The 24,086-nt window shown below is 42.2% G+C and overlaps 2 protein-coding genes across 3 annotated transcripts in view; one reads left to right on the forward strand and one right to left on the reverse strand.

The window, feature by feature from the left end:
- The window catches only part of DIAPH1 (diaphanous related formin 1), a 97,758-nt gene that overhangs the window by 9,855 nt on the left and 63,817 nt on the right, over window positions 1-24,086 (forward strand). Inside the window, exons 2-6 of one of the 2 annotated variants that reach the window (XM_027081788.1) lie at window positions 18,756-18,782; window positions 19,794-19,949; window positions 22,633-22,734; window positions 23,072-23,202; window positions 23,397-23,483. In XM_027081788.1, coding sequence (XP_026937589.1) covers window positions 18,756-18,782; window positions 19,794-19,949; window positions 22,633-22,734; window positions 23,072-23,202; window positions 23,397-23,483 — 503 coding nt within the window. The remainder of the gene's footprint in view (window positions 1-18,755; window positions 18,783-19,793; window positions 19,950-22,632; window positions 22,735-23,071; window positions 23,203-23,396; window positions 23,484-24,086) is intronic. The other variant, XM_027081789.1, reaches the window with a different exon arrangement.
- LOC113606929 (SH2 domain-containing adapter protein F-like) lies at window positions 9,641-11,659 on the reverse strand. Its single transcript, XM_027081824.1, is given in 4 exon segments — window positions 9,641-10,497; window positions 10,499-10,677; window positions 10,810-11,484; window positions 11,486-11,659. Coding segments are annotated over 4 exon segments (1,335 nt in total). The 3' UTR covers window positions 9,641-10,190.

Below are 24,086 nucleotides of genomic sequence, written 5' to 3' on the forward strand. Positions count from 1 at the left end.
AACATGATAGGCCCTGGAAGTAAATCCAGGGATTGGTAGAGGAGAGGGGTAAGGGGTTTCGTGGGGTGGGGAACAATGTGAACAGAGGCTCAGAGGTTTGAATGTATGGCTGTAGTAAAAAGAAATGGCCCGGTTATAGCAGTCAAGAGGATCAGTGGGAGATGAATCATTTAAGAAAGCCACTTATCCCTGGGAAGGGCTTTTAGGTTCTCTTTCTGTAGAAACCCACGGAAAGCAGAATGGAAAAACTTGCATTTTGTAACATGTCATGATGCATGTTGATGCAGTTTTTGGCCTTGTGAATATGTGGTGGTGAAGAACATGAACAGATTAGTGTTAAGGTTCCAGCAAATCACTTCTGCTATCTAGATGGGAGTTTAGGTAGTTAAGTTTGTTTGATTTCCATTCCTTATCCATTGTAATAATCCATCTTCTCAGACTTTCAGTGATCATTCTAGATTTTAAAAGATGTGACTGTCTTCATCTGGATCTCAGCACTGTATAGTCAAATTGTGGGCTCAGAGACTTCCCTGGCGGTCCAGTGGTTAAGACTTCACACTTCCAATGCAAGGGGCGCAGGTTCAATCCCTGGTTGGGGAACTAGGATCCCACATGCCATGCGGTGCGGCCAAAGAAAAAAAAAGTTGTGGGCTCAGGTGGGAAATTGTGGGAATAATCTGAGCCTATCTCTGGGACCTGTTATTTTCTTCTAAACATACTTTAGCACAGTGCAGTTATACTGGTTTTGATTGCATGCTTATTTGAAGTGTTCTTTAGTCTTTCATGAATGCACTATATATATATTATGTATATATTGTGTGTGTGTGTGTGTGTGTATATATATATATATATATGTATGTATAAAGAGACAGAGAAAGACAGAATGATATCGAAATCTCTTGAGGAGGGTGGGTCTTATCTCCCATCTAGCTTGTAAGGTATCTTAAGAGTGGTGGTGTTTAGCTCATATTAGCAATAACCTGTTATGTATTTTAGTTTTACTGTGAGTCTTGTGACTCTTGGGATTACTTTCAAGTCTCTCCATTTCTGTGGTCTAATGTAGGAGATTGACGGTTTTGAAAACATTAGTCCTCTCACCAAGGTAACTGTGAGGCAAAGAGAACCACTGATATGACTATACCAGACCAGAAGAACTCTGTTGAGAAAAGATTTTTATTTTTCTCTAGAGATAGTGTCTTAGGTTTTGTCTTGTATCAATATTTAATGAAGGATCATGTCTATCGGATTTTAAATCTGCATTATTTTACATAGCACAGGGCTGCCAGCTTTTATCGTTATAAATGAGAGCAGTATTTGACCCACTGCTCTAGGGATTGATAACATACATTTAAAGTGAATAATTGCTAAGTTCCTATATTATTTGAATCAGTACCACAGTCTTTCATGGCTACAGAAAGGTTTACACAGAATATTAAATAAAGGAGACCAAGATGAGTCTTCAGGTCCTCAGGATATGTCTGGATCTCCACAGAAAATGCTGCTGGCAGTAGGATTGCCTTAGTTTTTTCTCAAAGTCACATATTTCTGTCCATAGCTATGGAGTTCCTTTGATTCCTTCATTTGGCCGTAGAAGCAAAGTAGTTTTAAGGACTCTTCTAAAATTATTTCATCATGCTTTCACGGGGCCTAAAGAGATATTTTTAGTTTTGTTAGTTTTTGTGAAAGATGTGTGTCAGGCTCCCCAGGCATAGAGGTTTCTAGTGATTTCTTGATTCTGGTATTTTAAAAAGATGGGAGTTGGCCTTAGTTGGCAGCTCTTTGCATCCGCCAGGGCTTGTTCGTTACTTCTAGGCCCATGGGTGACGTCTGTTTCCTGTGATTGAAACCACAAGAAGAAGTGGTGAGAAGTCTCTGTAGGATATGTCCTATCAAGCAAGCAGCAGGCATTGGGCTGCCCTCAAAAAGAACACTAGTAACTAAGCACTGTCTTTAAGGGTCCCTGAAGAGACCCTAGAAATGATCTGACTCAGCCTCCTCATCTTAACATGAGAATGCCACTGAGGCCTAGAGGTATTAAGTTGCTCAAGGTCATGTAATTAGGTAAGCTAGCTTTTAGACTCCACTAACTGTTCATTATTCTTTCTCACATTGCGTTGTCATCCCTAAATTTTGTGACTGTGCCCTGCCAGAGTGTTGCCTTAAATAAGCAAAGTACTACTGGAAAAGAGTAAATGCCGGTGGGCATTTTGAATATGAATATTGGATATTTTGCTTTTCGATGCTGTGCTAATTTTTATACTCTTTTAAAATAATTTTTTATACTCTTTTTGAAAAGACATATACATACATTTTCAAAATAGCAAAATCTAAGAACCCCCAATTTTTATTTTTTATTTCACTTAGTATTTGAATATTCTAGTCATCTCTATGCACAGATATTTTTACAACATTGCAATTACAGTTGCTACACATTTTCTGCTTTTAAAACAATGTGTCATAAACATTTTTCAGCTCTCTAATCTTTGAAAATTGGTACTTCTGTTTGAAATGGAAATTTTGTTTTATTTTGCTTTGGCCGCACCGCACGGCTTGTGGGATCTTAGTTCCCCGACCAGGGATCGAACCCCAGCCCTCAGTGAAAGCATGGAATCCTAACCACTGGACCACCAGGTAATTCCCTGGAAATGTATTTGTATCATAAAAATGATACACATTTTTCTAAGAAAATGTAGATGTGTATAAAAATAGAGTAAAACAATATCCTAACTCGTTTTCCAGAAATTTTAGTTATTTTTCAGTAGTTAGAACCAAAGAGAAAAATACATGGTACATGGAAGTCTCTTTGGAGCCTAAGTACTTTGGCATGAAATTCTGTAATGTGTTTGCATTAGAACATAGTTCCACACAAGTATCGTTGCTAGAAGTATTGGAAGTTTCTTGTTTTAACTCTTGCTTATATTTCTGGTTATAGAGGAGTAATGAGATTTCACCTCATGCTGTCTCCCTCCTCCCTTCTCCAAATTTTCTCAAAATAAAATCTTAATTCTAGATTTGTAAAAGGCCAGTAAATGTTTACTGTGGTTTCATAAGATCAAGTCTGGCTTTTTGAGTAGTAGTATAATTTTTGGATCAGTTAAGCTATTATCAGTAGGTCGTGATTACTTCTTGTATTCAGGAATGATGTGAGGGTAGAAGAAGTGTAACCATCATTTAGAAATGAAGGGTTTGAGAATGGGATTTAAAACAAGGTGGCCTCATGCTTGGTGCCTGTATGTAGAAGCAATATCAGCTGCAGGAACTTCCTGTCTGTCAGGCCGTTGGGTGTGTCATTCATGTGCTCACCCTTGAGAAAGAGTAGATGTCCTGCTACTCACATCACAACATGGGAGGAGAAGACAGTTGCTACGGAGATTGGGAAACAGCATTCCTGAGTCATTGACTGTTTCCAAATGAATGAACAACACCCCTTTTTTCTTAGCTTCTCTAAGCTAAGGCAGTGAAGAGAGAGGCCTAATAAGAAAGTAAAGAACAAGTATCAGTATTTGGAGCTTGAGTAGTATGTCAAAACTTTGGAAAAGTAGGTTAACATTATTTATTGTTTTCTATATATGTATTTGAAAGTTTTATTAGAACCTTTGGATGTTTGAAAGGGAGGAAGCTTTGCTTACCTCTGCCCTCTCACCAGATGACAGAATGTGTGTGCGCCTCCTTCCTGACAGCAAAGGAGAGGAGCGTGTCTGCCACGTCATGTGGTACTTGATAGGAAACTAGGACTTCTAGAATCTGAGCACCTTCTCTAGTGGCAACTTGTTTTCCCGGCCCTTGAGTGCTTTGTAGTGCAGGGGGCTGGCAGTTTGTGTGCATGGACATAGAGGAAGAATGCAATGTTCCCAGCCTGGTTTCCACCTGTTCTGCTGAGCTGGAATAGTGAAACCTGAGTGGACTGTCCTTCTTCCTCGAGGCTATCAGCTATCTAGGATGCAGTCTCTGCTAGTCCCAGGCTTCAGGATGAGCTAAGCTGGAGGCAAAAAGTTGCCGTCTCCTTTTCCCCAAGAGACTTGCCTTCTTGGACTATTAGAGAACTGTTCGAACGTACTGGACCTGTCTCTCAGAGGATTGAATTCTAATATTAAGATAGTTTTTTCCCCTCATTTTAATTATAGTCGGGAAATGTGGTTTATTGGAAAGCAGACTCTAAACAGTTTTAGACAGTCGTGAGGGAAATTGAGTTTGTTGCTTTGAATTTATAAGCAAATTGCTTCAAGTTTATAATTATTGAAACGGGATGGAGTACAGTTACCTAATAATATTCTTTACATGGCCTTTAAAAAATGTTTTTTTTTTTTTTTTTGGCTGCGTTGGGTCTTAGTTGCAGCACGCAGATCTTTCGTTGCGGCAGGCGGGCTTCTCTCTAGTTGTGGCGCATGGGCTCTAGAGCATGTGGGCTCTGTAGTTGCAGCACACGGGCTCTGTAGTTGTGGCGTATGGGCTTAGTTGCCCCACGGCATGTGGGATCTTAGTTCCCCAACCAGGGATCGAACCCACGTCCCCTGCTTTGGAAGGCAGATTCTTAACCACTGGACCACAAGGGAAGTCCCCTATATGGCATTTCTAACTTGTGCTTCACATGGGCCACTGCCTGGAATCTTTCTGGACTCCCTGGGTTGTATCAGGATAAAGATACTGATTCTAGAAGGCAGGGGTAGATTGAAAGATGTCTTTTAATTAGGAGTAAAAGATCTTGGGGGCTTCCCTGGTGGCGCAGTGGTTGAGAGTCTGCCTGCTGATGCAGGGGACACGGGTTCGTGCCCTGGTCCGGGAGGATCCCACATGCCGCGGAGCGGCTAGGCCCGTGAGCCATGGCCGCTGAGCCTGCGTGTCCGGAGCCTGTGCTCCGCAGCGGGAGAGGCCACAGCAGTGAGAGGCCCACGTACCACAAAAAAAAAAAAAAAAAAAAAGATCTTGGGCTCTCCTCTACTGTGTTTCCTGTGTTGTCTCTTGTATGAGTTGTCACAAATTTAACTCTCCAATACTGAGTTTAGCTGTGGGGCTGCTGAGGCAGTGTGGAACTAAGTGGATGAGCTGCTAGAGTCTTACTTGTTCCTTTAGCACTTTTTCCGTAGCAGTCATGGAGAACATGAGTGTGCCATCTCATTTCTGGGGGTTGCTAGATAATCTTCAGTTTTCTTTCCCTTAAGCGCATTTAACTTTATAATGGTAAATTAGCTTTAGAGTTCATATTTTTCAATTTCTAGTCATTTGGTGCTCTTGTTTTAGACTTGCTTTCCTCTGATATACCTTTTTTCTTTGATTTTCTTTTTTGAAGTGGGTACTCCAGTTCTACACAACTCCTGTTGAGGCTGTTGGCACTAATAAGTAGTGATGTCAGGATCTAGTTTGTTTCTCTGTAAATGGAATATGAGATATTGACTCATTCCATGCCATCCATGGGCCGTTATTTTAAAATGGAAGGGAAAATTTCCTACATTTGAAGGTATCCATTATTTCCTTCTCTCTAGTTCTAATTGACTTCTCTATAAGGAGTGGGAATTGAAGGGAGTTTCATTGGTTCCATCATCATATATTATTTACCTTTTACAAAACACTTTGCAAAACAAAGTGCTTTACGTCTATTTTATTATTTATTCTTCACACAAGCCCTATGAGACAACATAGTCCTAAAGATAGGAAGGCTGAAACTGTGGTGGATAAAAAGAAGAGCTTGGGACTTCGCTGGTGGTGCAGTGGTTAAGAATCCTCCTGCCAATGCAGGGGACACAGGTTCGATCCCTGGTCCGAGAAGATCCCACATGCCGCAGGGCAACTTAGCCTGTGCACCACAACTACTGAGCCCGTGCTCTAGAGCCTACGAGCTGCAACTACTGAGCCCACACGCCTAGAGCCCGTGCTCCGCAACAAGAGAAACCACCGCAGTGAGAAGCCTGTGCACCGCAACAAAGAGTAGCCCCCACGCTCAGCAACGAAGACCTAGCACAACCCCCCCCCCCCCAAAAAAAAAGCTTACCCTGCCTTTACTGTCCTTTAGTGGAAATGTAGCAAATCTTGTGGCAAAGCTGGAATAGGGCTTGTTGGTAACTGAATTCACATCCATGTTATGACCCTCTGTTGCCTCACTATCCTAAGAAACTGAATGTCAGTCCTGTGCTAGAATAAAAAAATGAATCAGAGCCAGACCCTGCTCTTTGTTCTTTCTGATTCTGAATGACAGATACCTTACCTGTTCCTTCCTGGGTAGGTATATTAGGACTTGAAAGGAAACTGTTGTTGGCTGCAGTGAGACTTATTTCCCATTTTACCCATAGGTAGCCTATGTCTTTACTGAAGGCTTATTGCTTTTCACAGGTGGTGGAAGACTCCCTAGGTGACATGTGTGCCATAATTGGATATTTTCCCCAAGGACAACTAACAAATATGTCATGTGGGCTGAAGCATCACTCAGGGTCTCCTGGCCTTATTCATAGGGAAAGACATTATTCTTGAAGGTTTGGTCTGAGCTGTCTATAACAATCATACTGTACTGTCATAAACCTTAACTTGAAACTTTTCTTTAGCTTGTTCAATTTGCATAAAGTAATGAATAAATGAATATACTGTGCTTAGGATGATGTTCTTAAACCTAGAGTGATGATAATTTTTAAAATATTTATTAAATATTGGACATGTCAAATGAACAAAGCATGGGTTCTTGCCCCCAAGCAACTTACAGTCTGGTCCACAGAAACAGCTACAATAACGGTCTGAAGAAGGATCTGATATAAAATATTTAGAGCCTGGCTTGGCTGAGTCCTTTAGATCTTTCTGTGAAATGATTGGCTATGGCTAAGTATACAATTTACAGATGAGGAATAACTTTTTCCTTATGCCATGTTGTAGGAGTACCGTGTCAACTAGTACATGTGTATATTTTACGAGAATATATTTCTGTAGTAATAAGAGTACAATTGCTTTTATAGAATGCTCTCTCACTCCATTTTATGATCTTAGTGGTCCCAAGAAGTGTGTGTCTGGTTTTGTTTTGTTTTTTAATAAATAGGGGAACTGAAGCATGAAGAATTAACGCGATTTGCTCAGAATCATACTTGCAGTTGTTTAGCATGCCATAAATAAAAATTAGGACTCATGATCTTTTTCCTTTAGCTAAAGTTCTAGATAAATTTTGTCAGTTTGCTTACTGTATTAGTTGCCTACTTTTACATGACAAACTCAATAGCTTAAAATAAAACCCACTTATTAGCTCGCAGTTCCGTTGGTCAGAAGTCCAGCAAGGATAGTTTGGCTGGGTTCTCAGAGTATCACAGGGCTGAAATCAAGGTGTTAGCTGGGCCTTTTCTCATCTGTAGGTGCTGGAGGAAAACCTTCCAAGCGCATTCAGGTTGGAAGAATTCAGCCTCTTGCAGTTGTAGCACTGAGGTCCCTGTTTCTTTGCTGGCTCTCAGCTCCTAGATGCTGCCTGTAATCCCTGCCATTTGGCTTCTTTTATGCTGAAGCCAGAAATGGCATGTTGGATCCTTGTGTTTCTGACCTCTTACCCTAGGTTTAAAGGGCTTGTGTGATTGGGTCAGACCCACATGGATAATTTCCCCTTCTTAAAAGTCAGTTGTGCTAAATAATATAACCTAATCACAAGAGTGATATCCTATAATATTTACAGTCCTGGTGATTATACAGCGTATGTACTTCAGGCTGGGAATCTTGGGGGACGTCCTAGAATTCTACCTACCACACTAAATATTTCCCTCACGCTGAATTAGCCCATGAGCAAGTGTGGATGTCAGAAGAGGGAGAGGTGGGAATTGAGTATATTGAGGCAGTGAATTGCATTGTGATTATAGGTGTTATGAGAAAAACCTGGGCCTCCTAGAATCATCACAGAGCAGGGGCCAAGTGGCATTCACCTGTGGTGTTCTCCCTTAGCCGAGAGTTCAGATATAGTTGTCCCCTATAAGTTAGCCTGAACAAAATCTTTAGAAAGTACCGAAATATGGGCTTGCTCTAATAGGTTTATATTACCCGTATGCTAGCCACATGGTTCATGAGGTAAAAGTCCATGATTAACTGTTCCTGTGAAGCACATTGGTAGGAATTAGAAACACTTTTTGCTATGTAAAGTACTCTGTGATCAGAGTAATGGTTAATCATATTCTCTTATTAGATCTCTCCTAACCTCTCTTCTGCTAAGGACACTACCTAATTACTTTTTGTTAGGCTACATGAGTATCCTGTTCCAAGAGACTGTCCTTAATTGTCTGAGAATCCTATGCCCTTTTTGTGACCAGATGGAAAAGTTAAAGATTCAGGGAACTGGGTAGAAGTGAATCAGTGCCTTGGATGAATTTTCTTATATCCTTGAATTTATAATAAGACCAGTTCTGTTACTAGGCAAACAGAGGGAACCTCTGTCCAAAAAGACTGCCAAGTTTAGTCTGATCGGCCCACTTTTAAAAAACTGAAGTGCTAATAGATGCAGCCACCACCACCACAACAAATCCAGCTGTGGAAAAGGAGTCTTAGATTTCATTTGCATTTATTATGATAATAATTGATCAGAGTATGTTTCAGACTCATTCGGTCATGAATTTATTTTAATTAGCTTGGCCTCATAGGGCATACCTTGGGAGATTGACTTTAATTTTTGGTTTCTTAGAGAAACCAAACTGTAACGTCTCTAGGAAGTTTCTTATTTCCTGCAGATGGTAACCAAAAGATTTATCTTACCACATATTACATTAGGATGTGGTGACTGAATCAGCGCTTTGAATTACACTCTGGAAGGAGAGCGAAGGGACAGCTTTTCATTTTTATGTTGATTGATGGTCTTAATGCAGAGCAGTGCCCAGCCAAGTATATTTATTCTGATGCTATTACTTTTGATGCAGTGTACCTTTGAGCAATTTGTGTTAATTTAAGTAAGATTTGATAATACTGAGAATCTTTTAGAGGAAATGAATCTTATTTTAATAAATGCAGTTTTGTTAAGGTCTTTTCCTGTACCAGCTAATGACCTTCAGAAATTTATTTACCCATCCCATTCTATTGAATAAAAAATTCCTATAGAATAAATGTTTTTCTGCCCCTTTAAAAAATATTTTGTGCTTCTATCTATCATTGTTTGCATATAACTGAAAGATTATTATAAAAATTGAGTAAGAAGCAAAAATCTAGACTATATTTAAATGACAATATTGCCACCCTGAGGAGGAGGCTCCCAAGTGTTGGAGTCATAGTCTGACTTTAGATTCTCTGTGTGTTTACAAGGGCTCCTTCTGAGGGTATCCGTGGGTTAAGCCATGAGGAATGTAGGGGATCACCACAAAGAATCTTTGTCCTAGGGATTTCTTTTACCTCTTTCATGTGTTAGATCTCCTGTTTCCTGTATTTCAGGTCTTTAACTTTCTTGGTTTGCTCCCTCATTTTGGTGGAGCGTATCCTACAATTGCTTCCTAAAGTGCACGGGGATAAATTTTTTGAAAGCTTCAATGTCTGAAAATATCTATTTTGAACTCACATTTGATGAGTAATTTGGTTGGGTATAGAATTCTAAGTTAGAAGTTTTTTTCTTTTTTTTTCAGATTTTAAAAAGACCTTTTTTCATTGTTTAGCTTTTTTTTTTTTTTTTTTTTTGCCTGGCAGGACTGGGTTTATTTATTGCCTCTGGCCCAGAGCTGGGGCGGCCCCGGGCCTGTACAAGTTCCCTCCGGCCGAGCCCTTCCCCTCCTTCCCCACCCCCAATGCCGTCTCCCCGAAGCCCCGCACCAGACTCCGGCGGAGCCCGCCGGTGGTTTGGGGGTGTAGGCGGAGAGGTGGTTAGAGCACCCCGAAGGCCCGCGTCCAGCTCCATTCCCAATCCACCCCTCCACCCCTGGGTAAAGAGGGTGGAGGTCGCCACCTCTGCCCTAGGGGAAGAAAGAGGCTGGAGCTGTCTATCTTAAACTCCTCAGGAGATCAGCGATTCTGAAATCCCTTCCTCCAGGGGCTATCCTTTCTCCCCAGGGAGTCCTCTATCCTCAGCTCCAGACCACCTCTTACTCCAAGGCTCCAGTAGTCCTTCCCTTTAGAATAAATTAAGGAATCTCCAGCTGCCACTCGATTCCAGGGAGAGGGCCAAGAAAGGTTTGAGAGATCATGTGGCCCAGGAAGGGCCACAGCCCTCAGCCAGGGGATGAGCACAGGGCTGGGTCCAGATCTGTCACAATGCCCAGGCCTCACACCTACAGAGTCCGGATGGCCACGGGGTAGAGCAGGGACATGTGCTCGGCCCCCTTAATGGGCAGCTTGCGGCTGGCGTAGTGGTGCACGATTTCAGGGACGCTGCTGAAGGGCGGGCTGTTCTGGCCCAGCACATACTTGTGTTCCTTGGTCCGGGACAGCTTCATGTGCATGAAGCCCTGACTGCTCTTGAGGGACAGGGAGAAGTCGTTCTTGCTGGTCTCACTGTTGCGCACCAGGTAGCTGGCCTCTTTGCACAGCCGGAGCAGGTTCTCGGCATCTGTTCGACTGATGGCCCCGTGGTACCAGCTGGTTTTCCAGAGGCAGTGCTCGGTCTGTCCACTCCCCCAGGGGACTGCTGGGCTCCACGCTTAGGGACTTGGCTGACTTGGGGTTCCCTGCAGAGAGTCGGGGAGGGAGCCGCCCCTTCTCCTCCCGGCCAGGTGACAGGCAGCTCTTCTCAGATCCTTCAAACTGGGCGCTGCCATCCTCCAGGCTGGACTCAGGGAGGGGTGAGGCTGGACCGGAGATGTCCCTGTCCCCGTCGGGAAGGGAGGGGCTGCTGTCCAGCTGTCCCACCGGTGGAGGCCAAGGTAGGTCTTTGATGACCTTAATGTCAACTGCAAAGGCTTTGGAAATCCGCTCCTTCTTCCACTCCCAGGGCTGGTCATACTCCTCAGGGGGCCTCTCATCATCCTCTGGCAGGCGGGACTCCCGGGGCCAGGAGGCCCCCTCACCTTCCGGGGTGGCCCCCTCCTCCTCCTCTGGCTCATAGGGCGTGTCATACAGAGGCAAGGGCTGAGCTGCTGTCTCCTTGGAGCCCCGGATCTCGGCCATCATCTTTTGGGCCTCATAGGGCTCCATGTAACCGTCATTCTCGGGGACCTTCTCTGGGGCTCCTGAAGCTCCTATTGGGCCTTCACCAGTCTCCTGAACATCAAACGGATCCGCATAGTCTTCTAGAATTGCTAGCCTGTCGCTGCTGGCGGGTGGTCCAGAGATCCGTTCCTCGGGCGGAGGCGCTGGGGGGCCAGGGGTCTCGACCCGAATAAGGCGGTGGGGTGGCGAGCCGTGGCGCGGGGGCGGCGTGGGGCCGGGAACGGCAGGGGTGGCTAGAGCAGCGGAGCCGGACGGCCCCCCGGAGTAAGGGTCTTCAAAGTCGCGCTCCCTCTGCAGTCGGTAGGCGGCCAAGATGTCCGGGGGAGGTGCGGGGGGCGCGGCCGGGGAAGGTGCGGGGGGGCGGTAGTCCGGCTCCGGGGGCGCCGGCTTGCCCCCACCTCCGCCGCCGCCCCCCCCCGCGGAAGCCCAGGTGCTCCCGGAGCCACTTGGCCACTCCGCCGCTGCTGCCCCCTCCTGGGCCGGTTCCCGCACCTCCGGCGCCCCGGCGCGATCCAGCCGGGCCGCCCCCCGCGCTCCCCTGCGCCCGCGGCCCCGGGCCGGAGCCGGCAGGAGTAGCTCCGCTCAGTAACATCTGTTTAGCTTTTTGTATGTAGTTTAAAAAATTCAAAGCTTCTCTGATTTCTTTGTATATGACCGGTTTTCCTCCCTTCTTCCCCGCCCCCGCTTGCCCCAGCCGCACTGCATGGCATGCGGGATCTTAGTTCCCTGATCAGGGATTGAACCTGCTCCCCCAGCAGTGAAATTTCGGAGTCTTAACCACTGGACCGCCAGGGAAGTCCCCCTTCTTTCAAACTGTAGGATTTTCTTTGTTTTCCCAGTGTTTTGGAATTTCACCATGATATACCTTTGTGTGGTGATCTGTTTTTGTCTTTTGTGATGGGAACTTATCCTTCAGTACTGGAAAATTTTTTAAAAAATTGACCTATAGTTGATTTACAATGTTGTTAGTTTCTGCTATACCCCAAAGTGATTCAGATATACATATGTATACATCTTTTTAATATTCTTTTCCTTTATGGTTTATCACAGGATTTTTTTTTTTTTTTTTTTTTTTGGCTGTGTCAGGTCTTCGTTGCTGCACGCAGGCTTTCTCTAGTTGTGGTGAGCGGGGGCTACTCCTACTTGCAGTGCACAGGCTTCTCATGGCGGTGGCTTCTCTTGTTGCAGAGCATGGGCTCTAGGTGCATGGGCTTCAGTAGTTGTGGCTTGCGGGGTCTGGAGTGCAGGCTCAGTAGTTGTGGTGCATAGGCTTAGTTGCTCCACGGCAAGTGGGGTCTTCCCGGACCAGGGCTCGAACCCGTGTCCCTTGAATTGGCAGGCGGATTCTTAACCACTGCGCCACCAGGGAAGTCCCTATCACAGGATATTGAATATAGTTCCCTGTGCTATGTGGTAAGACCTTGTTGTTTATCCATTTTAGATATAATAGTTTGCATCTGCTAACCCCAGCCTCCCAATCCATCACTCCCCCACCCCCCTCCTTGGCAACCACAAGTCTGTTCCCTATGTCTATGAGTTTGTTTCTATTTCATAGATAGGTTCATTTGTGCCATATTTTATTTATTTTTATTTTCTTAATTTAAAAAATTATTATTTTATTTATTTTTGGCTGCGTCGTGTCTTCGTTGCTGTGTGCGGGCTTTCTCTAGTTGCGGCGAATGGGAGCTAGTCTTCGTTGCGGTGCACGGGCTTCTCATTGCGGTGGCTTCTCTTGTTGCGGAACACGGTCTCTAGGCGCTTGGGCTCAGTAGTTGTGGCTCGTGGGCTCTAGAGTGAAGGCTCAGTTGTGGCGCACAGGCTTAGTTGCTCCGCGGCATGTGGGATCTTCCCGGACCAGGGACCAAACCTGTGTCCCCTGCATTGGCAGGAGGATTCCTAACCACTGCACCACCAGGGAAGCCCTGTGCCATATTTTAGATGCCACATATAAGTGATATCATATGGTATTTGTCTTTCTCTTTCTGACTTACTTCACTTAGTATGATAATCTCTCAGTACATCCACGTTGCTGCAAATGGCATTATTTCTTTCATTCTTATGGCTGCGTAGTATTCCATTGTATATATAAACCACGTCTTCTTTATCCACTCATCTGTTGATGGACATTTAGGTTGTTTCCATGTCTTGGCTATTGTGAATAGTGCTGCTGTGAACATAGGGTTGCATGTATCTTTTAAAATTATAGTTTTTTTCTGGATATATGCCCAGGAGTGAGATTGCTGGATCATATGGCAACTCTATTTTTAGTCTTTTGAGGAACCTCCATACTGTTTTCCAGAGTGGCTGCACCAACTTACATTCAGTACTGGGAAGTATTCTTGAATTATTTCTTTGATAGCTTCCTCCTCTGTTCTCCTGTTATTTGGATATTGGACCTCCCAAACTGATCTAATTTTCTTATCTTTACTCTCTTATTTTTCCATCTCTGTCTTTTTGCTCTAATTTTGGGAGATATCCTCAAATTCTTATCTTCCAGCCCTTATATTGAGTTTTCTCTTGAGTTTCTGTTCTCATGTGTTCAATTTCTCAGGGTTCTTTTTCCTCTGAATGTTTCTTTTTAAAATGGCATTATAGGGACTTCCCTGGCAGTCCAGTGGTTAAGACTCTGCACTTCCACTGCAGGGGGCGTGGGTTTGATCCCTGGTCGGAGGGCTAAGATAATGGATGCCGCACAGCATGGCCAAAACTTTAAAAAAACAATTTAAAAAAATGGCATTATGTTCTCCCTTGTGGATATTAATTTTTTTTCCTAATCTTTCTTTTTCTTGCATAGTCTCTGTATAATGAGTTGCTTTTTCCCCCCCTCTTATTAGGATTTTTCCTCATGTGTTTGATAATCCTTGGTTGTCTGTTAATGTTTAAAAATGCGGGGCTAAAAAACTCATTGGTAACTCTGGATGCATGGGTAGGGTTTGTTAGCTGTGCAGTTTATTGTAGGCTAGCCCTGTCCAATAGAAATATAATGTGAATCATATGTAATTTTAGATTTTCTAGTAGCCACAGAAAAAGATAGAAAAAAGTGAAAAGAAACATGTGAAATTAACTTTAATAATAAAATTTTTAATCCAGTATATCTAAAACATTATTTTAACATGTAATAGATATAACAATTGTATATAATTATATATAACAATTATATATATCTATAACAATAGATATAACAATTTTAACATGTAATAGATATAACAATTATTACCTTCTGTTTTTTATATGAAGTTATTGAACTCCAGTTTTTATTTTACATTTATAGCACATCTCAATTTAGATGCTAAATTTTCATGAAGATACTTGATGTGTATTTAGATTTGAAAAAATTTACAGGTGAAAGGTAGATTCACATACCTAGCGTGTTCCAAGCACATCGATACTTAAGTTTAACAATAACAGTAAAATATTAGCTTTTAATTTTAAATTTCGATAAAATTAAATAAAGTGAAAAATTCCTTTTTCAGTTGCACTAGGCACATTAGAAGTGCTTAATAGTTACCTGTGTCTGGTAGCTACCATATTGGATGGCATGGTTCATCTGCTTGGACTATGTCAGTAGCTTAATGTTGTTTTTCAATTCCCCAGAGAAGGCTCTTCCAACCTTCTGCCTCAAGGGTAAGGGTTTTGGGGTGCTGGGGTCCTGAGAAACTGGAAGGGGGAAGGTGCTGGGTGTCTCAGCACCTCAGCTGGGTGTCCCAGCTGGGTGTCTCATATAATCTATGCTTATAGTATGCATAGATTATTACTCTTCCTTTTGGTATAGGATCTCTGCCCACAACTGTGCCTAGCATCCCCTGATCCAGAGATATGTGTTTCTTCTAAGAATAAATTTCCAGACTTCTGCTGGAGTAAGGGAGGGTAGTCTCCCAATGGCATGGGGGGAGGGGTGTTGGGGGGTAACGGAGGATCTACCTGTCCAACTGCTTCTTAAACAGCTTTCAAACCAATCTTATTTTTGGGTCTCCCCCTCCCTCCAACTGCCCATTTCTATAGGTACCTGGTGCTGCTAATTCCTGAGCCTGTTGAGGATCCTGAAGTACAATTTGGATTGGTCATTAGCTTTTCCTATGGCAGGTTTAGGACTCAGTTTTCTTAGGTCTGTTGGGTCTTAGTCCTAGCTTCAAAAGTTGATTGCAATTACGCTTTTCTTGTTCTTCCCAACCTTGTAGGCTCCTTTCCTCTATCATTTTTTCTTTCTAAAAGTTCCTTTTCTGTAGATTTAGAAGGGTTTCAAAAAGCGGGGAAATTTGATTCAGTCTACCGTCTTTTATCTGGAAGTTCCTATTAATCTGTATTCATGAGCAGATTTTGATATGCTAAAAAATTTCATTCCGTATTTATGCTTCCTTCAGTATCTGTATTTGTAGTTAAAGGTTTTAGTATAGTTTTAGTGGAAGACTCAGTAGGAGGGACAGGACGATGAAGTATTTAGTGAAGATAAGTAAGGGTTTATGTTTGGGGGCAGAAAATAATTGATAGCAAACAAGGAGAAAGGTGAGTGTAGAAGCATTTAGAAAGAAGTAGGTGGGATCATTAGAGACTATGTTAAAAAGCTTGAACCTCTGGGGCATAAGGCATAAATATAGCTCCAGTAGCATTTATCTTCAAGGTCTCCACTATTTTTAGTCCTTCTTACTTTTCATGAGCTAGGAACCTCTTGTTGCATATCTCAGAGAATCCACAAAACAGTTAATGGTGCAGTTAAAAAAAAAAAAAAAAAGCTGTTTGTAAATTGTATGTTCAAGATCTGTAAGGAAAGCACACATAGTATTAAATAAGTAAATTAATACACCCTCAGTATACTGTAGCAGCAGGTTCCATTTCAGTAATGGAACTGAGCTTGCTGTTTGGGTGTTCTGTTGGGTTCTGAAACAGAATTTTGCCTGTAGTACTGTGATTCACTTTGCTGGTAGATGCTGCCCTCTGTTGGAGTTGTTGAGGAAATGCATGGATCATTTTTACTGTCCTTACTCAAATTGAGCACTAAAGCATGGATAATTTTTTTAAGGAATAAATCTGTTTCTAATGATGCACCAAGGAAAGCAAGGGAGACTGGTTTCTTCCTTCTTAAGAAAAGAGATGTTTACTTTTGTATGTAAAGGCAACAGTTAGTGGGCATTAAATGGGAACAAGACAAGAATCTGGAGAATGCAAATATTTAGGGCTTCAGAATCTGGAAACCAGAGTTCTATACCCAGCTTGCCCTTATTCATGTGACCTCAGTGATTTACTCCACCTATCTGGGCTTCAGTTTCTTCACTAATGCAGTGAAGAGGTGGAATAGATTTGAGGGCTTTTGCAGGGATTGGTATTTTAGGAGAGCAGCCCCAGATTATGGTATCTGTTCATAGGAGATATAATGACTAAGTCTTAGGCTCTACCCTGAAGGAACTTAGTCTGGAAATGGCTAGAGGAGGCAATCAAAAGAGAGTTGTAATCCACTTCTAGTGCTGTGAGACAGGAAAGTATCTATTTCTATATACACACAAGGAGAGGTACCCATCCAATTAGAGGAGGTATCATCCTGTAGGGCCTGTTGGAGCTAGCCTTGAAAGCACAGTCTAGTCTGAGGGAAGCAGCAGCCTAGAGAAAGTCTTGGGTTGTGAGACAGCAAGATCTGTTTGTGGACCTGCAAACTAGTTAGGATGCCCAGAACATAGAGTTTGAAATGGAGGGTTTGTTGAGAGATGAGTCAAGGGAGAGAAGCCAGAAGTGTCATATGCCATGCTAAGGAATTTGGATCTTAACCTGAGGGCAGTAGGGAACTGTTGCAGGGTTTTAAATGGGAAATAACATGGACAGCTTGGCATTTTAGAACGATTACTCTTGGGTATAGTATATAGAATGGATTTTGTGTTGGGCAGATGGGATTGAAGGCAAGGAGATCAGTTAGGAGGCTATTACAGTAAATCAAACAGGAGATCATAGTGGCGTGAAGTTCAATAGTGGGAATGGAGGGAAAAGAAATAAGAGTCTGCAGACAGAACAAGCTGCTGGTTTGTTGTTCTTTAACTTAACCTGCAGCTGAGATTGATTCATTAGACCCAGGTTCTGTTACCTACATTATATCCATCCCAGAATTGTTTGGGTTGTTGCTTGGTTCTGAGGGAACATTTTGAGTTTGGAGGACAAGGTTCTGGAAGCACTTGCTCTAGGAGCAAATAAGTTTAACCTTCGCAATGGCAACCTAACTATAAACATTCATCCTTTTTGTGGCTTGTTTCACCTCTGTGTGTCAGGTGACAGGGTGGTGACAAAAGGAACTGTGAGTCTCCTTGGGTGTTGCGGTCTCTGCTTCATCATCCTTCTGCCTTTGCTGCCCTTCTGCCTTTACTTTGTGTAAACAGCACACACAAAGTAACTTTAGATTCCATTGACACTGAGCAAGGATCCTATGGTTTCGGGTGAGTGATTAGCATTCCATCAGTAGAAGGTTGACCTCCTCTGGACCGTGGAGGGCAAAGTTAAGATTCACAGTTCACACTGGATTTAACCGAACTCTGACATGGGGCACATGAACATAAGGACATAGATTTTTCTCGTCTGTAAAAAGGTTGGTAAAGTGGCTTTGTGGCAGTGTCAGAAATAGTTTTTCATTAGTTGAGAAAAGTTCATCAAGAGGCATTTACTATACTCTTCTAAGGACATTAGCAAAAATAGATATGGTTTAAAACTAAGTATTAGAATGAAGAATTCCTGCTTTCCTGGAATACCTGCTTGTTCAGATTTTTTGGGGTCAAGTGTAGCACATATACAGAAGAGAATATAAAACATACAGAATAATTATAAACAGAACATCCATGTAACCATCATCCATATCAAGAAATAGAATATTATTGTAAGCACCCCTGAAGCCCCCTGTCCCCTTCTGCAGTCATTACTCTTCCACCCACTTCAGGTAACCACTCTTTTGCCATTTGTGGTAATCATTCCCTTTATAATTGTACATCCTAAATAATATAATTTAGTCTTGCATGTTTTTAATCTCAGTGTATAAGAAATAATACATTCACTTTTATGTTTGTGAGTAGCTGTAAGTTCATTCACAATAGCTATTTGGATTGTTCTCTGTTTTATTGATAGATATTACAGTGTTGCTGTGAACATTCTTGTTATACACAACCTGCTATATATGTGCAAGTTTCTGAAGGGTAGATTTATAGGAACTGATATGTTGAGTTGTAATATATCTGCATATTTTAACTTTACTAGATCATGCCATACTGTTTTCCAAAGTGGCCATAGCAATTTACATTCACACCCACAGTGTGTGAGAGCTCCCGCTGCTCTGTGACTAGACAGACACACATGAAAATTTTTGCCAGTCTTGAGTGTGAAATGATATCTCGTTGTGGTTTTAGTTTGCATTTCCTTGTTTACTAATGCAGTTGAACACATTTCATAGGTTTATCAGTCATCCCATTTAGAATTTTTTCAGTTCTCCACCTTTTTTTCCCCAAAGGGTTGTTATATTTTAGTGACCTTAAAACTCCTACCCCTTACCTAAGGGAATGTGCCAAGGAATAGTCTGGCAGAAATCTAGCATGTGGGAAGGAGCCTAGATCCTTTCAACTTATTTTCTCCTCTTTTTTTCCCCAACCCATCTGGTATTTGGGAGCTTTCCTGGCATTTCACTGATCTCTCTTCCCTTTCTTCTCCCTCGTTTTTCCTGTTCCTAGACTCTGAAGCGGCTCATGGCAGATGAGGTAAGGAAATTTTGTTCAGCATGTGCATGGCTCATTTCCTACACTATGATATTTACCAGTTGCAATAACTTTGACTTTCTATAACTTATAAATGTGATATGGGTTCTATTCTCAGATCATCCCAAAGCTTTTTCCTAACTCTTTGCTCTGTTTGACCCATTGCATGCATTTTCCTGGCACATTCATTGGCTTCCAAGGTTAGGCATGTTCTTTAAACTCCAAGCTGACTTGCTGTCTGGATGTCACTCTTATCATTTGAAGCCCCAGAATGCTTGCAGATATTTACTGTTATTTTCAATCAGGTAGTGCCGATAAGCTGCAGCTTATCGGTAGCTCTTTTTGAATCGAACACTTGTCCTTGTGGTTTGAGGAGCGGTTCATAAGCATTTGGTTGACAGAGAGATGACATATATACCCCTGAAGTAGATTATATTCTTTGCAAAGGGGATTTTGGAGAATATGTACTGAACTTTTGCTGCTTACATAACACAAGTGCTATGGAGCGTACAGAAGAAAGAAAAAGGAATGGTTCCTGGTTTTAAGGCATTTCCTTGTTTCTTGTATATGACTTATATCTATCAAAATCTATGGTCACACTTACCTCTTGAAGGGAGAGATCCTCTGAGGGCCTGGCCATATTTATTATTGGATAGCTAGAGGGAAACAAAAGGCATTTTACTGAGCACTCTGCACATGAGGTGCTGTCAGTTCTGTGCTGCTAGAGGGCTTAGAAATGACAGGGGAGCTAAAGAACAAAGTTTTCTCTTTTTAGAGAGTTGCCAGTTCTTAATACTTCATTCCTCTTATCTTTGGATGAAGGTGAGAGTACAGAGTCCGTGTAGTAAATTAGGTACAAGGAAGATTGGTTTCTCTTTTTCATGTCAGAAGAGCCTTGAACTGGCCACAAACCAGAGGAGCCATGCACGTATAAGAAGTTAGAGGCTATTTGATGTGTGCTTTGTTGTGTAAACGAAAATGGATCACTGCTAATACTTTTTTATTCTTTCTCAGCTGGAGAGATTTACCAGCATGAGAATTAAGAAGGAGAAAGAGAAGCCTAATTCTGCTCATAGAAATTCTTCTGCATCATATGGGGATGATCCCACTGCACAGTCATTGCAGGATGTTTCAGATGAGCAAGTTCTAGTACTCTTTGAACAGATGCTGGTAAGTTTCCCACCCCAAAGCATTGCTTCTTCTTGAAAATGCTTTTACGAGCATGATGGGCCCTTTTTTGTGTACAGTCCCCCTTAACTATCCTTTAATTACAAAAAATTCCAGGCTTAACAGAAAACTTCTTAATAGCAGTCCCATTAATGAAGGGACTACATATACAAGCGCCAGTCCGTAAGATTGGAATCTATGAATTAGGCTTGGAAATATCTAATCACTGACCACCTTGTTAATGTCCTTCAGCCCAGCAGCACTTTAGCCACAAAGATATAAAATGAGTGGGCCAGCTCTTGTGGTAGTGTGATGACCACCTTTGGGTTAGCCAGAGTAGATAAAGTTTTAAAACATTCACAACAAAATCTATATGAAGAAGAAGCTGAGTGACTTCCCTGGTGGCGCAGGGAATCCGCCTGCCAATGCAGGGGACTCGGGTTCGATCCCTGGTCTGGGAAGATCCCACATGCTGCCAAGCAACTAAGCCTGTGCGCCATAACTACTGAGCCTGCACTCTAGAGCCCGTGAGCCACAACTACTGAGCCTGCGTGCCACAACTACTGAAGCCCGTGAGCCTAGAGCCCGTGCTCCACAACAAGAGAAGCCACCGCAATGAAAAGCCTGTGCACCGCAACGAAGAGTAGCTGCCGCTCGCCACTAGAGAAAGCTCACGCGCAGCAATGAAGACCCAACGCGGCCGAAAATAAATAAATAAAAGGGAGGGAGGGAGCGGGGGGAGGGAGGGAAAGAAGAAGCTGAGGAATAGAAAGGCATCGTTTGCCCGAGATCTTCTACTTAGTAGTGAATCTGGAAAGAGAATTCTGATGTTACAATCACTAGAAGACCTTTAAAGGTTGGGGCTGAGGTCAGTTCAATAATGTGCTGTGCATGGATGTGACTGACTTTGCTGTCTTCAGTGAGGACCATTGCGTGGGGAGGACACTGAGTGAATGTCCGCTAGTGCTAAGTCTTGGAAAGTTTTGAGTACATGCTTATAAGGTTTCATGAGACCTATATATTAACTTGGATTTATGATCTCAGATTCAATTAGAGATTAGTGGCAGGCCTAACTTAATTAAAAGCATGCACTTAAAACCCTTAAAACTGAGGCCTGGTATCTGTGGTAGTCACCACTCAACCAGTACTACTATTATTACTTTTCCTTGAAGCTTTCAGTTTGTCTCATAATAATCCAAGTGTGTTAAGAGTCCAAGAGTATGATCTATCAAGACAGTCTCTTGGCCTTGGATTGCAAATTAAATGTCTTTAGGGCCAAGGGAGGAAGCATAAGTAAGTTAAGCAGGCTACATAGAAGATGATAAAAAGGAGAAAGGACTGCAGTAAAATGAAGGACTTTGGGCATTTTTGATAAACTCCAACCACGATTCAGTTCCAGTAGGTTTTGTAGCATTCCAGTTGGGAATGCTAGCCCAGTAGTGCCAGATATTTTTGTTTTTCAAAAGAAACCAGAAATCTCTATTTTTTAAAAAAAACAAAAATTGTTTTTTAAAAAACAAGTATCATAGCCAGCATTCAGATTTCCTGAATTAGGTCATTTTTAGAAAAACAATTTGTTTGTTCAAATTATAATTCCAGGTAAGGTCCGTTGTGATACTCTACTAAGTTTCATTTGAACTATAGGTTTTCCTCCCTCTCTTTAATCCTTGCTTTTGTTAGAAAAAATTTGTTGAAGAAGCTGTTTGACCTGTAGAGTTTTCCATAATCTTAAATTTGCTGATCGCATCCCTTGGCGCTATAAATTCATATTTTTGTATGAAGTCTCTCAAATTTAAAATGTTGAGCTAGCCAGACAAAACGTACTTTATCTTTGGGTCTGATTCAACCTGAGGGCCAGTATTTTGCAACTTCTTTGTTCAGTTTATCTGTAAAAGGAGGAAGAAAGCACCAGGAATTGAGTCAGAAAGAAGTCAAATTATTACTGTGACAATTTGGTGGTGGTGATTCCTTCACACATCACACACATACACAAACACACACATGGGGAAGAAATTGAATATACCCTTTTTTTTTCTCCTATACTTTCCCCGTTTCAAATAATATTCTGGACTTGTTAGGGTTAAACGTGTGCTCACAAAAATAGGAGGCTCAGACACATGGTTATATATGTAACAGGGTCAAGCAGAGCCTTTCCCCCAATGACACACTCCAGGTTATGTCTGTTGAGGGAATTTGTCACAGTTTCCAGTTCTTTCTTCATGGGAAAGGAGTTTGTACAGGGACTTAGTTAACCAGGGGTAATGGGTGTTTAGGCCCTAAAGTGGTGCCGATTTTGCTGGTGTTTGCATGATGCCAGTCATCCAGTGCTTCAGTCTGAAGAGATGATTAAGGTCCATCCTAAGTGCAGAAAATACTATGTTTGCTTTTCTTTCAATAATGCAAAATAAGTTTTCCCTCTATATTGAGAGTCCACTTTTGTTAGGGAAAAATTCAGTGTATGTGTATAAAAATGTCTGTTGGGATTTATAATAAAATGTTAACCATGTTTATCCCTAAGGAATTCCTATCATCTATAATAGCTTAAGTCTCTAAGGATCAGGAAAATTTATTTATTCAATAAGCATTTAGTATGTTCATCTCTTTACTAAGTATACTAAACATTAAACACTGAAAACTTGTAAGGAATTCAAGGCAATTTTTCCCCCTTTTTTCCTCCCGTTTCTAGTTGGATATGAACCTGAATGAGGAAAAACAGCAACCTTTGAGGGAGAAGGACATTATCATCAAGAGAGAGATGGTGTCCCAGTACTTGCACACCTCCAAGGCTGTGAGTCCTGGGGCAGGTACCCACGACGTGGGAGACTGTGCCCTTATCTTGGACCTGTTTGTTTTGCTACTTTTATAGAACTTTTCATGTCCACATCAGTTTTATTTCATTCTTTTATATAAACCTACTCATTTGAGTTACTTTTCTTGCATACTTTTGCCTGATTCGATCTTCATGAAGTATGTATGGGTAATGGGAAGGAAATTCTGAGTCTCACACAGTTTGGTGGTATATATAATGGGTGTTTGCCCTGATATTGTTTAAACTGTATTAACTAATTCTGGTCCAATTTATGACTGAGTCCAGTGTTTACTAATCTCTGTATGCTCCTTTCCAGGGCATGAGTCAAAAGGAGAGCTCTAGGTCAGCTATGATGTACATTCAGGAGCTGAGGTCGGGCTTGCGGGATATGCCTCTGCTCAGCTGCCTGGAGTCCCTTCGTGTCTCCCTCAACAACAACCCTGTCAGGTGAGGATTCTGAGGTAGTAACAGGAGTGAGAGCCCAGTGTTGGAGCTCACTGGTGGGGATTAAAGATCAAAGGAGTCAGGGAAGTATGAGACTGTTTTGGATTGGAAGTAAAGAGTTGCCAGGATATACTTTATTTTGGTGGATATTTATTGATTTGATTTGATATTGCATCGTCTTTGTCTCTTCCTTACAGTTGGGTGCAAACATTTGGTGCTGAGGGCCTGGCTTCCTTATTGGACATCCTTAAACGACTTCATGATGAGAAAGAGGAGACTGCTGGGTGAGGACTTCCGAGTCTTGGCATCTTCTAGGTGGAGCGTAGTAGAGGACTTGGCTGTTTGCTCTAAAGGAGAAAATGGCAGTTAAATGGAAAGTTATGGACTAGGATATTATGTTGTTAGCTGAGAATGGGGTTTATCGTAGGGGTGACCGGAGAATGAAGGATGATTATAGGTACAGGGAAAGGAGGAACTTAAATTTCACGGTGAATAACACAAGATATATACCACATAAGATTGTGAGTCTCCCAGCACAGGTTCTTATCCAGTCTGGAAACAGGGTCTGATTTAGTCTAAAGCTCTCCTGTGATCTGGTCTGGGTCATATCTCATTTGGAAGTCTTATAATACACTTGATCAGTTTGGGACTAGCTTTATGATAGTCTTCAGGATTGGAATAATTCTGGGGATACCTTGCACTGTCTTAGGTTAGGCTACCTTGAAGCCAGCCTGACCCAAAATGATTTCTCTACTTCCTGGGATCTTTCCAAAACAAAACACAGGACCTTTACCTCCTGAAAGTACAGACTTGAAACCTCTGACGCAGTGAGGCAAGCAGTAATAGGTGGGATGTTATCCTGATAGAATTTAGCCCTTAGGAGCCTA

The sequence above is a fragment of the Aethalodelphis obliquidens genome, unplaced genomic scaffold (genome assembly GCF_003676395.1).
Source record: "Aethalodelphis obliquidens isolate GAN/ISIS:26980383/991018 unplaced genomic scaffold, ASM367639v1 scaffold45, whole genome shotgun sequence".
Classification (NCBI taxonomy): Eukaryota; Metazoa; Chordata; class Mammalia; order Artiodactyla; family Delphinidae; genus Aethalodelphis; species Aethalodelphis obliquidens.